At 40.4% G+C, this 18,083-nt stretch overlaps 1 protein-coding gene across 4 annotated transcripts in view; it reads left to right on the forward strand.

Annotated features, from left to right (window-relative positions):
• The window catches only part of LOC130593274 (sodium channel protein type 5 subunit alpha-like), a 215,577-nt gene that overhangs the window by 83,085 nt on the left and 114,409 nt on the right, over positions 1 to 18,083 (forward strand). For all 4 annotated transcript variants that reach the window (XM_057398302.1, XM_057398303.1, XM_057398304.1 and 1 more), the window contains exons 9-11: positions 10,471 to 10,612; positions 12,280 to 12,477; positions 16,309 to 16,491. In XM_057398302.1, coding sequence (XP_057254285.1) covers positions 10,471 to 10,612; positions 12,280 to 12,477; positions 16,309 to 16,491 — 523 coding nt within the window. The remainder of the gene's footprint in view (positions 1 to 10,470; positions 10,613 to 12,279; positions 12,478 to 16,308; positions 16,492 to 18,083) is intronic.

Consider the following 18,083-nt stretch of genomic DNA (forward strand, 5'->3'; position numbering starts at 1 on the left):
GTGATCAAAGATGTTCTTTGGCTTAAAGTGAACACTAGTGACGTATGCTCGGTGTTTCTCAACAAGCACATTCTGAGCACTACATTAATGGAAAAATCCTCTGCTCTGTGTATCACAGATTGGTCAGACACTGGAAGCAGTGCTAACAGCAAGGCTCTTTTAACAACAACAACAAAAAAGTGCATTTGGGGAATTACTTATGTTTCTAGATGTATGTCAGGGTTAGATTTTGTTGTTCTTTTGAATGTGGCTGCACTGGGATTTATCCAGATTGGTTCTCTTTGCAATTTCATCTTATTTGATTTGATTAAAATAAATGGAGAAAGCTCAGGTAGTCTAATTTTCAAAGGGTTTACAAATTCTACAAATCTGCTTTTCAGTTTAATTCCCAGTGTATAGCTTTTCCAATTTTGAACACCTTGTTTTAGCCCTGAGAAAGGTCCAGTAAAGATCTTGTACACTCATCAGATATTTGGAAGATCTTAGTTTAGAGCAGAAGCTCAATGATGTTTCAGTCTTTGTGAAATACAGTCTTAGCATCAAGTGGACCATGCTTTGCAAGGGCTGTGGAACAGCAGGTGACAACAAGCAGCACCATACACCACCCGTAACTGATCATCATGGACCTTGTGAAGGCATTTACCCTACTATGTGAAAGTGGCCCTTAGGAGCAAAATTAACATGTCTCCATAGATGAGTATTCGTGGTGACAGTGCCAAAGGGAAGGCATTGGATGCAATGCTTCAGGGTGTGCTGGGCAATGGTACATGGTCAACACCAGGCAAGAAGCAAGGGAACCTCCAAAGGCACCGCTCTCAGGAGGAGATGCGGTCCCATCCCATCTGCAGATCCAATGAGGCATCCTGCTAGAGCACATCAGCAGTGCCTCTACCAGTCATCGCCCAGCTCTTGTTGTCAGAGCCTGTCTCTCAGTGTGTGGGCTGAGGGAGCCATTTCATGTCAGGCTGCACCAACCTGCTTCATGCTGCCCATGCAATTACAGCTTGCTCCTTCTCTGGATTATTAACCACTGATTTTCATGAGATGACCAGTACTTACTGGAGAGTCCTGTGCTTCCCCATGGGGTAAAGACTTACAGGGGCTGCAGCAGCTTGGAATTATCTGTCCATGGGAAAGGAAGATACATTTCAGCTATAAAGCATTTTCACTTTTATCCTGTTGTAATTTCTCAGGGACATTTTTCTGCTGTGCTTAGACTGCCATTTTTTACTTCCTCTTCTGCCTGAAGGTTTGGAAGAGCAATAGAAACAGCAAGGAAATTTGTCCATTAGGAGAAAGAGAAACAGACAAGATGCTATCAATGTACAGAGTAAACAAGCAGACAAAAAAAAAAGAGAAACTTATCTTTGTTCTTTTCACTGTTTTGCTTGCAACTACAACAAGGAGCTGGCTTTTCAGAAAACTGTGTGTGTTTTAAGTCAATTGTGTCTCCTTTGGATCTCAAGGTTGCACTGCTTAATTTTTTTTTTCCCCTTTCACATGATATGTGATGAATATTCAGCTCATGGGCAGGAATAGTCTACGAGATCATACTGACAATGAAAGCACATTTGCATCATGTCTGTACTGATATTACCAAAAAGACTAGTGAACAGGAAGGAAAAGCAGCCAGTAAAGCTACTTCAGGATGCAACAAGAAAGCACCTTTAGCAACTGCATCCTAGTAACTGTTGCTATAGAAACTTTAGCTACCTTTATCCTCACTATGACCTTGATTTTTCTTAGCAGGGTACATTAAAATAATATACATTGTAGGGCAATATTCTATATGGTCTGGTAAATTCTGCTGTCACTTACCTTACTGCATATAAGAGGTGAAGGAATGACCATGTGGTGTAGTGCTCTTCAAAGTGTTTGAGTAATAACTTTTTCTGAAGTATCATCAGGATAAAACTTTGTTTCCGGTTGTGTTGTGGCATTTTACTAAGGCGGTTAATACCAACACATAAAGTTGCACCAGATGCCTGTTTCCGTAGTCACCATGAGTACCAAAAGCAATGTTTTTATCGTAGTTTCCCCATGCCACTGTACTGCTAGTGTACTCATTAAAGCATGTACAGCGATGCAGCACTTTGGTCTCTATGCTATAGTAACATTCCTTTGCCTTTATGCAAGCTCCACACGGTGATTTAAAGTCCGTTGCAAAGGCTTATCACACCTCTCAAGGGTAGAGAAGAAACATGCACTGTATTTAGGAGCAGCATCGCTATCAGATGCTTCCACCAATGTTACTTTATACAGCCCAGTGCTTCAGCTCTTGCCCAGCTCTTGGCAGGGGAAGATGCTGGAACAATGTGCATGTCTGCCAGACAAACATGTCAAACAGCATGCTCTCCCACAGCTCTTAGTCCCCTGACTAAAAGCAAATGTGCCCAGTAGCAGAACCACAGCTGTGCTGGAAACTGGGGAACTGCACCAGAGAATAATTCACACAGTTGATTATTTTATTCTGCTGCTAGCAATTAGGACCGCTGCAGCTCTGAGTTGCCTGAACTTAAATCTGTAGCAGTATTACTATTATTATCATTAATATTAATATTATTATTATCATAATTCTTTTTTTTTTAATAAGAAGACCTTAGATTCAGGCCATGCTGTGTTGGATACTGGACAAGTAGGGTGAGAAGAGTGCTCTCAGCTGGAAGGGTTTGTATTTCAGAGGTGCAGTCTGTGGATGGTGCTGTTAGTGTCTTATTTGTACATATATACTCCTGGGGAGTGACAGGAATGGGTAAGGGCAGAAGATACAGCCAGTTGCAGGTGATCCCTGCTCTAGCCAACTCTTTCAGGCAATTGTGGTCTGGCAACATGTGTTTAACTTACTGCATGAATGGGTCCGTCACAGGGAATGGGATACTGGGAGCTTTGGCATGTGCTTAGTGGGACTGGTGTGTTCAAAACACTCTCCAAATTCAGTCTGATGGGGTACAGCTGGCTGATGGGTGGGAAAGGATAGTGGAATGAGGAAGGGGATACATTTTCCAAATGTGACTTCTTCAAATGTCACCAAAGGGAGGGTATTTTGGAAAGAATTAAGTGTGTTGTTTAAAATAATGTAATTACACCCCAGATTAGTAAGTGATATTAATGAATTTATTACTGACCTTTAAGCTCCACAGCATATGTTAAATGAATTTAACTAGAATCTGGTGTAAATCACATAAACTTTTCCATCTCCTTTGTGTTGGTTACAGTGACAGGAGAATGAGGAGGATTTGCTCATGGTGAGAAAGCCTCTCATTTGATTATGAAAAAAAAACATGAAGCAAGTATGTCACCTGAAAGATGCTGCAGGGGACATGGACATAACTTTAGGTATTATACAGGCTTAGGGGCAACAATAAGAGTCCTCACTCCTAGGGATCAGTTTTGTATTTGGAAGATCATGTCTCTGTAGCAGCAGTAGGGATTAAATCCAAATCCACTCAGTTCTTAAGGATAGGCAATATTACCTCTTAGTCAAAGCTGTAATAAGCTCATCAGCCACATGAGAGAAGCTGAGTTATTAGGGGCTACAGTCTTCATTAAGCAGTAATCTACCATTATGCTTAACATCATAAAAAAATACGGTGTCTGGCCACTGGACTGAGAAGAAATGAGAGTTTGCTTACCTTGCTGCAGTGTGAAATCTAAAAGCCACATTGCAGCAGAGAGTTCTTCCTCTTGCTGCTTGCATGCATGCATGGAGGAATCTGATGTCTCAGGCTAAGCCAGTGTTTTTCCATCTGCCTGAGCAAGTAACCAGTGGGGGAGGTTGAAACTTCGTCCTGGATTCAAGTCAGCGGCATGCACAGGTCAGTGGGTGCTCTGAGCCTGTGAGCAAGCCTGCTTTCTCCTCCGGTTTTGGTTCCTGGTCTGTTGCTCTTTATTCTGAGGTATTCTTCTCCCTCCCCCACCTCATCCCTTACTTGCAGCATTTGGTCAGCTTTGCTTGTACTTCCTTCCTTTCAGACCATTGGCACCCCTTGCTTTAAAAAATGCCCTTCAAATTCTCTCTGACCCTTCTTCGGTGGCCTGGAGTGAGAGCTGCCTGGGGGCTTCTACTCAGACCTTTGAATATGAAGCAAGCTCTGTGAGTCAGGTGCTGGCTCTTAGATGGTAATTAATAGGGAATTTTAAGGGAGACCCTGTGACCATGACTACTTTTTAATATAACAAAATGAGAAAGAGCAGGGGAACGAGAGTGACCTGTGAACCTGTGACTTTCAGGCAGACTGAGCACCCGCTGATGGCTGGGGTTTGGCCCCTTTTCTCCTACATGCCCAGTTGCCCTTACTGCATACATTTTAAAGATATTCCCCTCTTTCAGAATGGTCAGGTAGGAGCAAATGTTAGTCTAAGGATTTTTGCCCCCTCCAGCCCCACTGCACAGTATGCACTCCCTGTCTGGCTGCTGATCTCCTCCTTCAAAGCCAAGGGAAGTATGAAAACATGGAAAGTGCAGAGAAAAACAAACAGAGCTGTGACTTGTAAGAGATCTAAGCCTTTATTTTGTGTCCTAAGGACTTTAGCATGAAGGTGCAGGCTAAGACTCCATCAGCAAGCCTTGGAGGCCATGGCACTGTCTGTCCTTCTAGCTCTTACTGCTGGGCTTTGAAACCCTACTGTGTGCATCAAGGTGGTTTCCATTCCTCTGGAATTAGCTATGTGTCAAAGATGTCAGCTATAAACATTTCAGCTTGATTTATAAGTTCTTGGGCTTAAGATGACACCTAAGCAGGAGCACTGAGGATCCCTTGCCACAACATGTCTGGGTTTTGTTTGTTTGTTTTTTTTTAATTTTGGGTTGTCTGTGGCATGCGCTTTATTTCCCATTATTGCTTTTTTCATAAGCAATTTGATGTAGGAAGCCAGGTGTGCCTTTGCAACCTAAACCAAATGACAGCACAGCTTTTACTTTACAGATGTTGTAGCTGTCATTAGCAGCTGTTTGATGCTAGCTCCTGGTAACATGTGGACAACTCTCCCCATATTTTCAGGGTTTGAAAGTTACAATCCAGCACATGGTTGTTTTACAAATCTTCTTTTGTTGCGCAATCCTATTGGCCACTGCAGTCTGGATCAGCAGGTTACTTGGCTTGCCTAGATTAAACTCTTGAGGCAGAGCATTTTGTAATTATGCCTGTAGCTACAACTCTCTGGCATTCCCAATCTATGTTACTTAAAACAAAGCTGTTTCTTATGGTCTTTAATTTCCTGCAGCAATGCCAGCTTACAGTAATGATTACAGCCTGATGGATAGGTAGGTAGACTGATGCTTTTAACTTTTCTGAATCAATGACACTAATTTTATTGTGATCAATTGAACAGCATCCTGTGAGGCTCCTGTAGAGGATGTAGCTTGTTGTTGTAGCTTTTTGTTGTTGCCCATCCCTGTGCATCCAAGGAGAGTGCAATCCTGTGAAATGCTTCCCCAAGGAAAAAGAAGCTAAAGCGCTTGCTGAAAAATCTGAAGGGGAAGGCTTAGTATTATACATTGAAGATGTTTCAGCAAAATCTTGAGACTCCTTAAAAAATCCCTAGAGGAAATGGTATCAGTTTCAGAATAATATTCTCATATGAGAGTCTTACACCTAAATTTCTCAGAGTGTTTTCTTCTAGGAAGCAGCATTTTGTTTTCCTCTCAGTGATTTTAACACATTCCCATACCCCATGGGTTATCATTTCTGTTGGCTCAAAAGATGGTGAGCAGGAATAAAAGTAGAATATTTTGTCTCAAGTGTTTAGTCTCTGTAAGAAGAACGTGAGCTAACATAAATATAATTTTTGAGTCAGTTTTCATGCTTTGCGTGCTGAAGACACCTTTTTTGAATGTTCTTACACCTGGACACATTGTTAGGGAAGCATATTGTCCTGGTTTCAGATGGGTTAGAGTGAATTTTCTTCCTAGTAGCTGGTACAGTGCTGTGGTTTGGATTTAGTATGAGAATAATGTTTATAATAAACTGATGTTTTCACTTGTTCCTTAGTATTATCCTAAATTTAGGACTTTTCAGCTTCTCATACCCTGCCAGCGAGCAGGCTGGAGGGGTATCAGAAGCTGGGAGGGGACACAGCTGGGACAGCTGACCCAAACTGGCCCAAGGGATATTCCACACCATATGATGTCAGCTCAGTATATTCTTCATTTTCTGTCCTATTAAACTGTCTTTATCTCAGCTCATGAGTTTTCTTGCTTTTACTCTTTCTATTTTCTCCCCCATCCAGCCGCAGTGGGGAGTGAGTGAGCGGCTGCGTGGTTCTTAGTTGCTGGCTTACGGTTAAACTAAAACACACGTACGCTCACTGTACATACCCTCACAGACAGACACTTTCATACCGGCAATCTACTGGTGAGTGGGAAAGGTTTTAGAGACACAGAAAGACAGAACAAAACATGAAAAAATACTAACTGTACTATAAACAGAAAACATTTGTCTCAGGTGACATCGCTTACTTTCAGTCTGAAGAGTTGCAGCTCCACGTCCTAGGGCTTTCAAAAGCAGTTGTGCTTTGAGCAGTTGCTCTGATGTTGTTCTGCATCAAAACAGTTTCCCCAGGAAGCAGCAATGATAGTGAATCTAACAGTGACTTTGTAGCTCTAATCTCATCATGCCAAGAGGTTTCTATGAAAATACATTTGCAGTGCTCCTAATATTTCATTTCTTCCAGACTATCTTTTCATAAATGGTGAAGAGATTAGGAGGAAAGTCTCTGTCATATTGACATTTGTGGCAAAATTTCCATTTTGGCTAAGATTTCAGGCAACTTACTCTAGATGAAAATTTATTGCCAACCAACTGCCCTGCCTAGGCTCACCATTAATCACCATCAAGTTTCTTGCATCTGTATTCAGATGTTTTAGCCATTAGTAATTACATTAAGATATGAGGAATGAGACCAGTTCAGTGGAGCCGCTTGAGATTGGTCTTTTGTGGGAGACTAAGGAAAAGCTGTCCACCTCTGGACATGATCCCTTAGTTTCCAGCTAAGCACAGTGTGTGAGTACAGGCATTTTCTCACAGCAAAAGGAATGAGCCTTACAAATATTTTCATGTCTTGTCTGGATACAGTGTCTTAGAGCAATTAAGCAGAAAGGGTTTCCTTCTCAGGAATCCAGAGAATCCATTTCTCAGAGCTCTTGAACAGTGTTGGCAGCATGTCACAGGCACTAAAGGATGTCTGCAGCAGCAGGAGGCAGAAATCTCACCTCCCTATGGCAAAGAGCAACAGTAAATGCTTCCTTTGGGAGAGAGGAGATTCATGGTGTATGATGTTAGACTCCATGGAGGTACAGAATCATTTATTTAACAAAGTCACTTGATTATATACTTTAAGCTTACAAGGGTGTTATGACATGGACATGTTAAAAAGGACATGGAACTGTTGGAACAAGTCCAGAGAAGGGCCACGAGGATGATCAGGGGACTGGAGCACCTCCTGTATGAAGACAGGCTGAGAAAGTTGGGGCTGTTCAGCCTGGAGAAGAGAAGGCTGCATGGAGACCTCATAGCAGCCTTCCAGTATCTGAAGGGGGCCTGTAGGGATGCTGGGGAGGGACTCTTCATTGGGGACTGTAGTGACAGGACAAGGGGTAATGGGTTAAAGCTTAAACAGGAGATGTTTAGATTGGATATAAGGAGGAAATTCTTTCCTGTTAGGGTGGTGAGGCACTGGAATGGGTTGCCCAGGGAAGCTGTGAATGCTCCATCCCTGGCAGTGTTCAAGGCCAGGACGGACAGAGCCTTGGGTGACCTGGTTTAGTGTGAGGTGTCCCTGCCCATGGCAGAGGGATTGGAACTAGATGATCTTAAGGTCCTTTCCAAGCAAGCCTAACTATTCTGTGATTCTGTAACAAGTAACCAATAAAAACCTGCCACGCAAATATTCCTCTACAGGTTACTCAGTGACCATTTTTCATAACCATTTCCTTGTTAATGTTTCTAGCTGATACGTGCTTTATATGTAGCAATCTATGTTATTGCTAAAGCAATCATTGCTCTTACAGGCTATGTTTCTTTTTACTGCTACGTAGCGGTTAAGCACAAAATATCTTCTGCTCCCAGAACCTCCTGTTTGAAACAGTTTATGAGGAACACGCCTTATTTTTCTCCTTGGTCTGCTTACACCAGCACTTCGCAGTTAGTCTTGCATATGCAGCTGCATTGTGTTCTTAAAATGGTCCTCAACAGAGATTTAGTGAAAAGTCTGCCTCAAAGAAAGGACATTAATATACCGGAAATATTCAATTTGCATCTTCATTTTTTAGCAAAAAAAAAAGCTGAGATTTCTGTGTTTTATTCTCTTCTAACTCAGTAATGTTACTGTAGATTTTATTCAAATATGGCTCTTACCAGGAAACAATAGGTAGTCAAAGTATGAAAGATCTATAAGGAGGCATTCCTAGCCTGGCAAGGAAAAAAAAATGAAGTGTCTCTCTCTTTTTGTGAGATATAGTTACTATTGTCTAAATTCTCAACTGATATAAGCTAAATTGGCTGTACATATGGTGACAGAATCACTTATATTCTCACTTGTGTTACATTTAATTCATTAAACATTTCATTCTTTTGCATTTTTATTGCTTTATCTAGAGATTGCTGCAAAGAAGGATATGCAGAGTTTGCAGTGCTTCAGCACTCCTTTTTTCAGTGTTCAAAGCAGGCTTACTTAAAAATTTATGCTTGACTACCAAAATTAAATTAAGCTTCTTAAAGTGTTGTTGGATGTCTAATGTTTGTGGCTGACACCATAGATTTGTATAACTTCAAAACCTATAGTAATGTATTCTCATCTCAGCATGCAATACAGAGTTGCTATCCTGTGCTGTATGAATTTATATCACTGTAAAATTGATATATTTAAAAAAATCTAAACCGTCTTCGATTTTCACATTGAGGCATACTCTGCTTTCTTAGAGTCAATATCTTTCTTGGGTGGCATTTTAAAAATTACGTTATCATTATTACTGCTTTGCATTTTGATTCGTGGCAATATTCTTCTGTAAAAAACAGCAGTGACTGAAACACTCTATGCATTTCAATACTTTTGCTAGGAGAAAAAGAAGTTTAAAGGTGTACACATTGGACACACTCTACATGACTGGTGATGTGTCTAAAATGCCTGGATATTACAATAATCATCCTATCTGAAGGCAGATCAGAAAACCTTGTTTCCTCCATCCGACAGGCAGAACATCAAGCTCACCATCTGCCAGGACAGAGGTTATTGCTCTGTTATCAAAACACTGCCTGGACATTGGTCTCTCTCAATATCTCTGATGCTTGACAAAGTGCTTTCACAATCCCTCTTGTCCTAACCATCCATAGTTATGTCAGTTAGGGTTTGCACCAAATGGCAAAAGGTTCATCCCTCACCGTACAATGAAGAACAGAGGGAACCAGCATTACTGCTGAGGTCTGCTTCTCCAGACAGATGGTTCCCACCTAACAAATTCTCAAGTACTGTAGGGCTACAGGACACTGACAATATCCTTGATTTCATAGTCTCTTTCTGTGATACATTCAGCAGTAAGTCTTTGCATATTGCTCTATGTCTTCAGTCTCTGATGGGGAATATCTTATGCTTAGGAAGTGCCTTGTGATATACAAGAGGTGTGGGGTCTTTTGAGTAATCATATTGTTCTGGGAGAGAGGATAGATAGCTGACCTTGTTTTTCACTTGATGATGTAATCCAGTAGTTACATAGTACTACCGAGAGCATTTTTTTATGTATTCTGACATATGCGGCTAAAAAATTGCTTGTAAAGAGACTCAAAACTTAATGCAAGTATGAAATCCATGCTGTCTGTATGCCATGTGATATATGGATCTGCAAGACACACAAGGAAAATGTTTTCCTGATAGAAACGGAGAAAAATCTCATGACCCCAGATTACGGTGGTAAGTAGAACAAAGGCTGAGTTTCTTAGATTAAAGATTTAGTCCTTGCAGTGGGCGAGTGCAAGGTCAGGCAGAGTAAGCAATTGGGATGGCACATGCTGATGTCATCCAGCCAGTGTCAGACGATGTAACCAGTAATGGAGGTTCACTGACCCAGTATTTCCCACAACACAAAACAGGTGACAGAAAGTTTATGATCCTTAATTAGGAATAAGTACAAAGAGAAATCATATTTAAGCACTAAAATCCTGCTTAGGCACCTAGTTCTTGTCTATTCCAGATATTTGAAATGCTAAGTGCTCATTTGCCCTTGCAGCTTGAACTATGGTTGCTGTTTTCTAGTATATCCTTTCAAAGGAATAATAAAGTTGCAAAGATCTTTGCTATTATGAAGTTAGCATCCACCTTTCCATGGTTTTATCCAGTGAAGGAATTTATTGGCAATCGATAAACTTGAAGGATTTGTGCTTTTGACAGAGAGCATTCACTATGTTCTCCTGAAGGTCAGTTTCTCCATGCTGAAGCTGTAAATGATGCATTTAACATATTGTCTTTCATGTTTTGCAGCACATGTCCTGAGGGATATATATGTCTGAAGGCTGGGGAAAATCCTGACCATGGTTACACAAGCTTTGATACTTTTGGCTGGGCCTTTCTCTCTTTGTTCCGTCTTATGACTCAAGATTATTGGGAGCGTCTTTATCAACAGGTATGACAATGTTTTTTTTTACTGTTAAAAATATAAAATAAACACATCATCTTGTTACAGTTATATATCCAATAGTTAAAGACAGGAAAGAATTGTTGTTTATTACCGGTAAACTGTTCTCTGTGTGTTCTGGAGAAGGACCCCAAATTGTTACAATTAATTTCTTTGGAGTGATGATACAAGACAACTTTAGGCTGGGTGTTTGGAAAAAGGGGAGAAAATTGGTACCGAAAGACCCTTTTAATGGGTAATTCACCTGAATCTAAATGAAGTTCCCCACTTAAGAAAGATCACCACATAATGATTTTTTTTTTTGGTGGCTGTTGTACTAATCTTTTGAGTCCAGCTCAAAAAAGGAGTAGAGAAACACCTGTGTACTTGGCATATCTGTTTTTGCAAGGCATGGTAATGAACACAGTCAGCAAATGGCAAGACTACCTCATCCGTGTCAGTTCTCCCTGCTGCAAGATTTTCAGCATGGACACCCAACAGCCAGAGGCACAAATGGAGTGAGAGTCAACTTAAGAGTCATGTTTGCAAGGTGGTGTGCTAGTAAATGCTCTTTTTAGCATGCATTTCCTGAAATGCATGTGAACTCTGAAGAGCTGCATATGATAGTTTCCTACTGAATTACATAGTCTGTCTATGAAGCCACTGAAGATTTGCTTCTGAATCTCACAACTGCCAAAATTGAAACATGCTCCTAAGGAAATCAAGAGAGTTAGTGCTGGGAGATAATACTCTAAGGCACTGAGGTAGATATCTTTGAAGGTATCGGGGATTTCAGCTTCACATGCAGCCAGTTATACAATTTCAGAAAAATATAAAACAATGAAATTGAAGATTCTTTAAACAACTGTATTCATTTACTTGGCACAGAGCTGCATGTACAGCTCTGGAAGACTGAAACCGTCATAGCAAATAAGTGTGATCCTTTTATTATTTGACCTTATAATATCACACAGGGGTTTCTATCACTAGCATCAAGTCATTGACTCTGGGACATAATCTGTAATACAAGCTCAGCCTATTACCCTAGACTCCAGTTATGCCTGTAAGTTTGGTGAAGAACCAGGCAATACAGGCAAAAGCACTCAAGGTTGGGTTCATCTTAGGCTGAGACAGATGCCTAAATAACAGATGAGGTTCAGATGAGTTGCATCCTAAAAGTATTTTTTTCTCCTAACTGACTGTAAAGGACCTAGATGGTGGACATCTAAAGGGATACAACTTGAATTCCACTTGGAAAGTTTCCATGCACCGGACAAAATAGATTGAGTTGTGTGTGGGAAGCTTTCACTGACACTGATTGCAATATTATCGATTCTGAAAGAAAACCAGTAGAGGTATTTGGTGAAGGAGGAAATAATTCTTCTTTAGAAATTAATTTTACTGCAAGGCACATAATTTTTGACTAAGATATAAAAATGTATTGGTGAGATTATTTCCTTGTGTGTGGTTGTCATTTGTCATCAAAGGGATTCTGTTCAGACTATTAACAATGGCTGAATTATATGATATTGTAAATCTAAGTGTTGGGTTTTTTTATATAAATTATAAAATCTTTTTTTCCTTAAAAAAAAAAGGACAAAAAAACCCAGAAAATAAAAAAAAAAAAGCACCACATTTTAAACAAGTATTAGTGATTTTTACTTCTGTGCCTACAGACTCTCAGATCTGCTGGGAAGATCTACATGCTTTTTTTTATGCTGGTCATCTTTCTGGGCTCATTTTATCTGGTCAACCTAATTTTGGCTGTTGTGGCCATGGCATATGAAGAGCAGAACCAAGCCACTATTGCTGAAACAGAGGAGAAGGAAAGAAAGTTTCGGGAAGCCATGGAGATGTTAAAGAAAGAGCAGGAGGTCAGTAAACTATGTGACATGATTAGCCTTGAGTAACTTGAACAGATGGTACCTCGAGATTCACATTCTCTCTATTTTACATTTATGTGATAACCAAAGTAAGAGTGTTTCAAAGCAGCTTAATGTTTATTGTCCTGGACAGAGTTATTACAATCCTTGATAAAGGAAAGGCCCTTCCTGCTAGGACTGGGGCCATTTAGGGTTTACATATCCAGAGCTGTAGTGGTTTAACTGTACTGTATATGCCAGCAGAGGAATTCGTGTTGGTTGGCATGCAAGACATTTTAATGATTGTATAACTACATTTGTGTTTGAGCACAAACCAACTATTTTAGTAGCTCAGCCACAGCCCCAGCTGAACCTTCTTCAACCACCACTTCAGCTCATGTTCATTTCCTCACTGTCTCATTCAAACTGCCATGGATATCTAACTCCCAATAATGAAGATAAAGATGTAGGATAACCTGTTTGTAGCACATACAACCTCATTCCTGAGCACATAAACAGTCAGATCTTGACATTAACTTTGCAAATTATGCACAGGATATGGATTTAATGTTGTGCTGTAAGTTTAAACAAAACAGGGAGGCCAAATGGTGGATGTAGCCCTATAGCCTTAATAACACTAGTTAATTTCCATGTGGTTTTTGTGGGGTAGAAAGCCTTTATTAAACAGCTGAACAGAACATTTTAGGTTCTGTGAACAAGAAGACAATAAGAAAATTAGTCTGAAATAACACATAACACTGTAGTTCAGATAAATAAACCCTTAATACACAATATAAACTAATACACATTATTTTCTTTTGGGTGCATATGGCTTCAAGGCCTAATCCAAAGCCCATTTAAATCCTTGGATAGAAAACAGAAAATGCAATTCACCCTTGACAAAGAGCGGAGGCTTATACATCATTTAAGTCCTTTTAAAGATCCTCTTTGATGGTTTAAGTAATAGGTAAATGCAATTTAGTTCGTGTACAGGCACTTTGAACAGAGTAACTTTCTGCCATAACCTAAGGGAGCAAACTGAGTTCCAACTTGTACCTATTTTATACGAATTTTTGTGTGTTTTGACTCCAGCTGTGCTCTTCCTAATAACAGTCCCAGCTATAATTAAAGCTGTTTAAGAATTTCCTTTTGAAGGCTTTGATTTCAGTTAAGCCTGCGTGTACACAAAAAAAAAGGAACATTAAGCCCTGAAAATCGGAATGTGTCAAAATTAAATTTGCTCGTGAAAACCTAAATTATTTCCATTTGTCTATATGCTTTATAACTTAGTCTTTCCTTCAGCCAGCCATGTCTCATTTTCCCCCTGCCCTGTTCAGTACAAAGGGTGGACAGAAAGTGCATGACTCAAAGGTAGCTCTTCATTTTCTCATCATTTGTTCTGTAGCATTAGGTCAGCTTGAGCAGACTTCCTGATCCAGGCATTCAAAGTCTACTTCAAAGAAAAAATGACTAACATCCTCAGACGTTGTTCAGTGTCTCTTGTCACTGCTCAGACTCTGTGTGCTTCAAAAATACTCTTTTGTATTTGTAATACTCCTGGAGAATTATCCTAATCTTATGGAAAGGAAACTTTGGAGTGGAGCAATTGGGGTCCATCATGTTCAGCAGTGAAGCCCAGTAATTTTGTGAATCAACTCCCAGCATCTCAGATTAGGCTTCTGGAAGAAGAAGCTCAAAACAAGCTGGGTGGCTGCACCGTGTAGCTTTCAGATGTCTTTCTCAGGTGTCTTGCCCTGGTCAGAGCTGCTTAGTTTTAATCTTGCTCTTCAAGCCTTTATCAAGATCTTGGTTTTGACTTTCCCACTGTACTGCCAAGTTATTGCTTCAAGTCCTATCCCCTGTATAATCCTCATTTCAGGGCTCATGTGAACTAAGGTTTTCTCCCATCCTTCAGCCACCACCCATCCTTACCAGACATGTCTGGTCCCACATGCCTTTCTTGCCCCTGGGAGTTACTACAGTGGGTTATGGCTCCAGTGCCTGAGGGACCAGACATGGTCCAGCCACAGGAACCAAACCAGAAAGGGTAGATGGGCAGGATGTGGGGATAACCTCCATGCTCTGAGAAACAATTTAGTCCAATAGCTGGAAAACGCACACAGGGCAGAGGCAATTCGACCCAAGGAATAGGCAAGAAAATGCTAAGAAACTGTAAATTGGCTTGTTTTGCAATAAGGGTACAGCATGCTTGGTAGCACAACCTACAATATTTTCTAGGTCAATAAAATGCAATCAGAAAGGAAAGCCAAGACTGTTAGAACGTCTTTTACACTGTGCAGTATAAAGAGAGCGTAAATATAATTGATAGGCCTGCTTGGGGACTATCAGTCAATTTACACAATTGGTCTAACACTTTCCTAAACCTGAACTTAACAGCAGAAGACTTGGCTGAATCTTTATGAAGAGAAAGCACTTCAGCATAGCAATTAAATCAATTGACTCAGGAAAAAAATAAACCAACCCCAAACCGAACAGCCTGGACCAGTGTCTGAGTCTTCCTCCTCTCTGCTCTAAGCAGCTTGCTCATGAAAGATATTTCCCACAGGAATTAAGTTTTGTTGTGTTCTCAGCTTGATAGAGCTACCACTACTTCTTCAAATACATGATTGATTCTTTACACGGCTGTTAAGTGCCTTCACTTTCCTTGGACTGATGCCTGTGGGAGGAAGGGAGTGTTTTGCTGTGGAGAGCTGATTGTCTGTTCGATTCTAGTGGCTTACAGACAATAGCACTGGGGATTCATCCATTTTCCCTGTTCTTGGAAACCTGGAGAGGTCTTTCCCTACCCCCACCATAATTCTCTTGCTTTATGTATTTCGCCAGGGGGGTCTGCAAATGGTCATGCCTCCAGAACACTGATGTGGCTACCGCTGAGATGCCAGTACCTCCAAACCTGACCTTGTGCTTTGTTGTCAGAGCCCACTTGTCCTCCTGCCTACACCAGGGACGGGGACACAGTGCATAGTCATGGGCTGTAGCTTCTTCCCTGCATTTATCAATTCTTACTCCTGGCTACTGGTTTGCTTCCAGAGTTGTGGCTTTGTGTGCTCAGGCTTTTGTATTTGGCTTCTTCTGGGTTTCTAGCAGTTGGTCTGTAACCAGTCAGCTCCTGCAGCAATCCCAACAGGTCGCCAGCGCAGCACCAAAGCACACAGTAACCAAAGTCTGCCTTATCACCAGTTAAGACCACTGTTTTCTCTTTGCATCTCTGATCACAGCTGCCTGCACTGCTGCTTGGGATAAGTGTTTATTAAAGTGTCCCAGCTGAATTGCTTGGTGTTGGTGTTCCTAGCATCCCTCTGTGATAGGACAGCAATCAGCTTGGCTGCCCTGCTGTCCAGCCCTCCTGGTTCAAGGGGTTGAAGCCCAGGGAGACCTTTATCTGAGATTTCCTAGCTTGACACTTTTTTGACTGGTGCCAGGAGTGTTACTCAGGAGGCATATGTGCACACTGGCTATTCCTCTTGTGAAATGTTGAGGGATCTTGTGTGTAAGCTCCACGTAAATCACATCTTTTTATGCAGCCATTCATAATGATCCATTGTAGGATCTCGGTGGCAGGCCTGCATGTGTGTGTGTCCACTAAAAACATGTCGCGCTTATTGTTTATTTTCTTATGGCTAATCGTAGAGGTTAGAAACAGCTTAAGACAAATTCCAGCCATGTGAGATAGTTTTATGGGTAATGACCTCTTGACATTTTTAATTCATGTCCTGTACAATCTTAAAACTTAAAATGTAAAATAATCGCTGAGCAGAGTATTAGTTCTAATTGAGATCCTTAAATAACAAATTTTGCATCTTCTACTATTTTCTGGTTTAGGCACTAGCTGCTAAAGGAATTGATTCAATGTCACTTAGTTCATTGGAAATGTCACCTTTAGCATCCAAAAATGCCAAGGAAAGAAGAAATAAACGAAAGAAAAAGAAATCTTTGGGGGCAGAAGAGTATGGTGAAGACCAAAGGAATCCTAAGTGTGACTATGACGATGGCCAGAGGAGAATGGTAAGCCATGATCTGAAATGACACTTATTCCACACTGCACTTTTCTGAACAGGCCATGTTCTGAATAGGCAATTAAAGCTGAAACTTTCAGCTGTAGAGAAGAATCAAGTATTTAGTATCAGGTCTGACCTACGGACAGTGTTAGAACAATGGAAGGAAACATATTACCACTTTATTTTCAAAGTGAATTAAAAATATGTATTGAACATTCTTACAAATCTATTTTGTTTAGATTTTTTTGCCTTTTTTTTTTTTGCTTCAAGATTACCCACAATCTGATTTATTTTCTTACTTTAATTCCATTCATCTGATTATACCTATCCTATCCCTATTAAAGATAAAAAATATTCTTAAAGGAAGTCTGTAAAGCTTAAAAGGAAAAGAGAGGAGGAGAAAAGGAGAAAGCTTTTCTCCAAGGGCTTTTAAAATGCTATACAAAAATGTTATTAACATTTTTATATTCCTTTGCTAGTTGCCTTCAAGTCAAAACTTTGTGGCATTTGTTTCTCCTTTCTATTGCAGGGAAAAAAATAGAGTGAGACTGTTGTTAATCGGCGTTTTATATAAATGTAACTGACATGCATGAATATGAATTTGCACATGCCATATATATCAGAAATAACTTCAGATAATTTGTCTTTGCTTAACTGAGGGCAGAGTTTAAATCAGTTTATTTTGGTTTTTTTTTGAATAGCCATGTAATGGGCTAAGTCTTTTTATATTTTGTTGTCAGCGAATTTAGATATATCTGGCAACTGTAAAAAAAACTCACAGAAAACATGTAAGTGATGTAAGTAAATGTGACCAATAAAAGACTCTCCAGCTCTCAGAATTTACACAGAGCTGGGTTTCTGTAAATGACATGCATTTGTAATCTAGTAGTTTTTGTTGTTGTCTCATTGGTCGAGTGGGTGGCATTACAAATTACACCTTTGTTAAAGCTAAAATTGCTTTTTAGTTTCATTCTGGATCTGTTTCACCATACCACGTACCAGAATGACCGTGGATTGGAGCTGTGCATTGCCAGTTTGTTTCTAAGACGTCTTGTTTTCACTTTTTGCCGCTGGATGTCATATGCATGAGAAATATCGGAGACACATTTCAAAGCTCATCGTAAATCTTCTCTGCAAGGCTGTGTCTGGCATGGTTGGAGGGAGTATGGCTGAGTCATCATTCAGATGCTATCTGAGCAGCAGGAAGTGTGTTGCCATCAGAAATCAGTCTCAATGACTGTGCCATGGAAACCTAGGCATGGGTTTTTGACCTGTTAAAATGTAGTAGAAATCCAAATGGGTTGTTTTTAGTTAGAAGGGGCCTGGTTTTTGTACTCTTCCTTGTACCAGTGTCACAAAATAGCATCATTATGTAACTCAGTGGTGTAAGGTACAGTGCAAAATGAAATCGGGCTTCATTTGGTTTATCTGGCTTGTGGATGCTGTGGAGATCCAACCTCTCTTCATATATACTTTGCTCATGAGAAAGTTCTGAAGAAGCTGAAAATTCTGCACAGGCCATAAAATCAAAAGTATGTTCTGCCTAAATGCTCTTATTCCAATAATTTCCTCTTCAGATACAAGGGAAGTGCATAGACT

The sequence above is a fragment of the Pezoporus wallicus genome, unplaced genomic scaffold (assembly GCF_028554395.1).
Source record: "Pezoporus wallicus isolate ANWC-B61680 ecotype Strahan unplaced genomic scaffold, APGP_CSIRO_Pwel_v1 contig_7237, whole genome shotgun sequence".
Taxonomy (NCBI): domain Eukaryota; kingdom Metazoa; phylum Chordata; class Aves; order Psittaciformes; family Psittacidae; genus Pezoporus; species Pezoporus wallicus.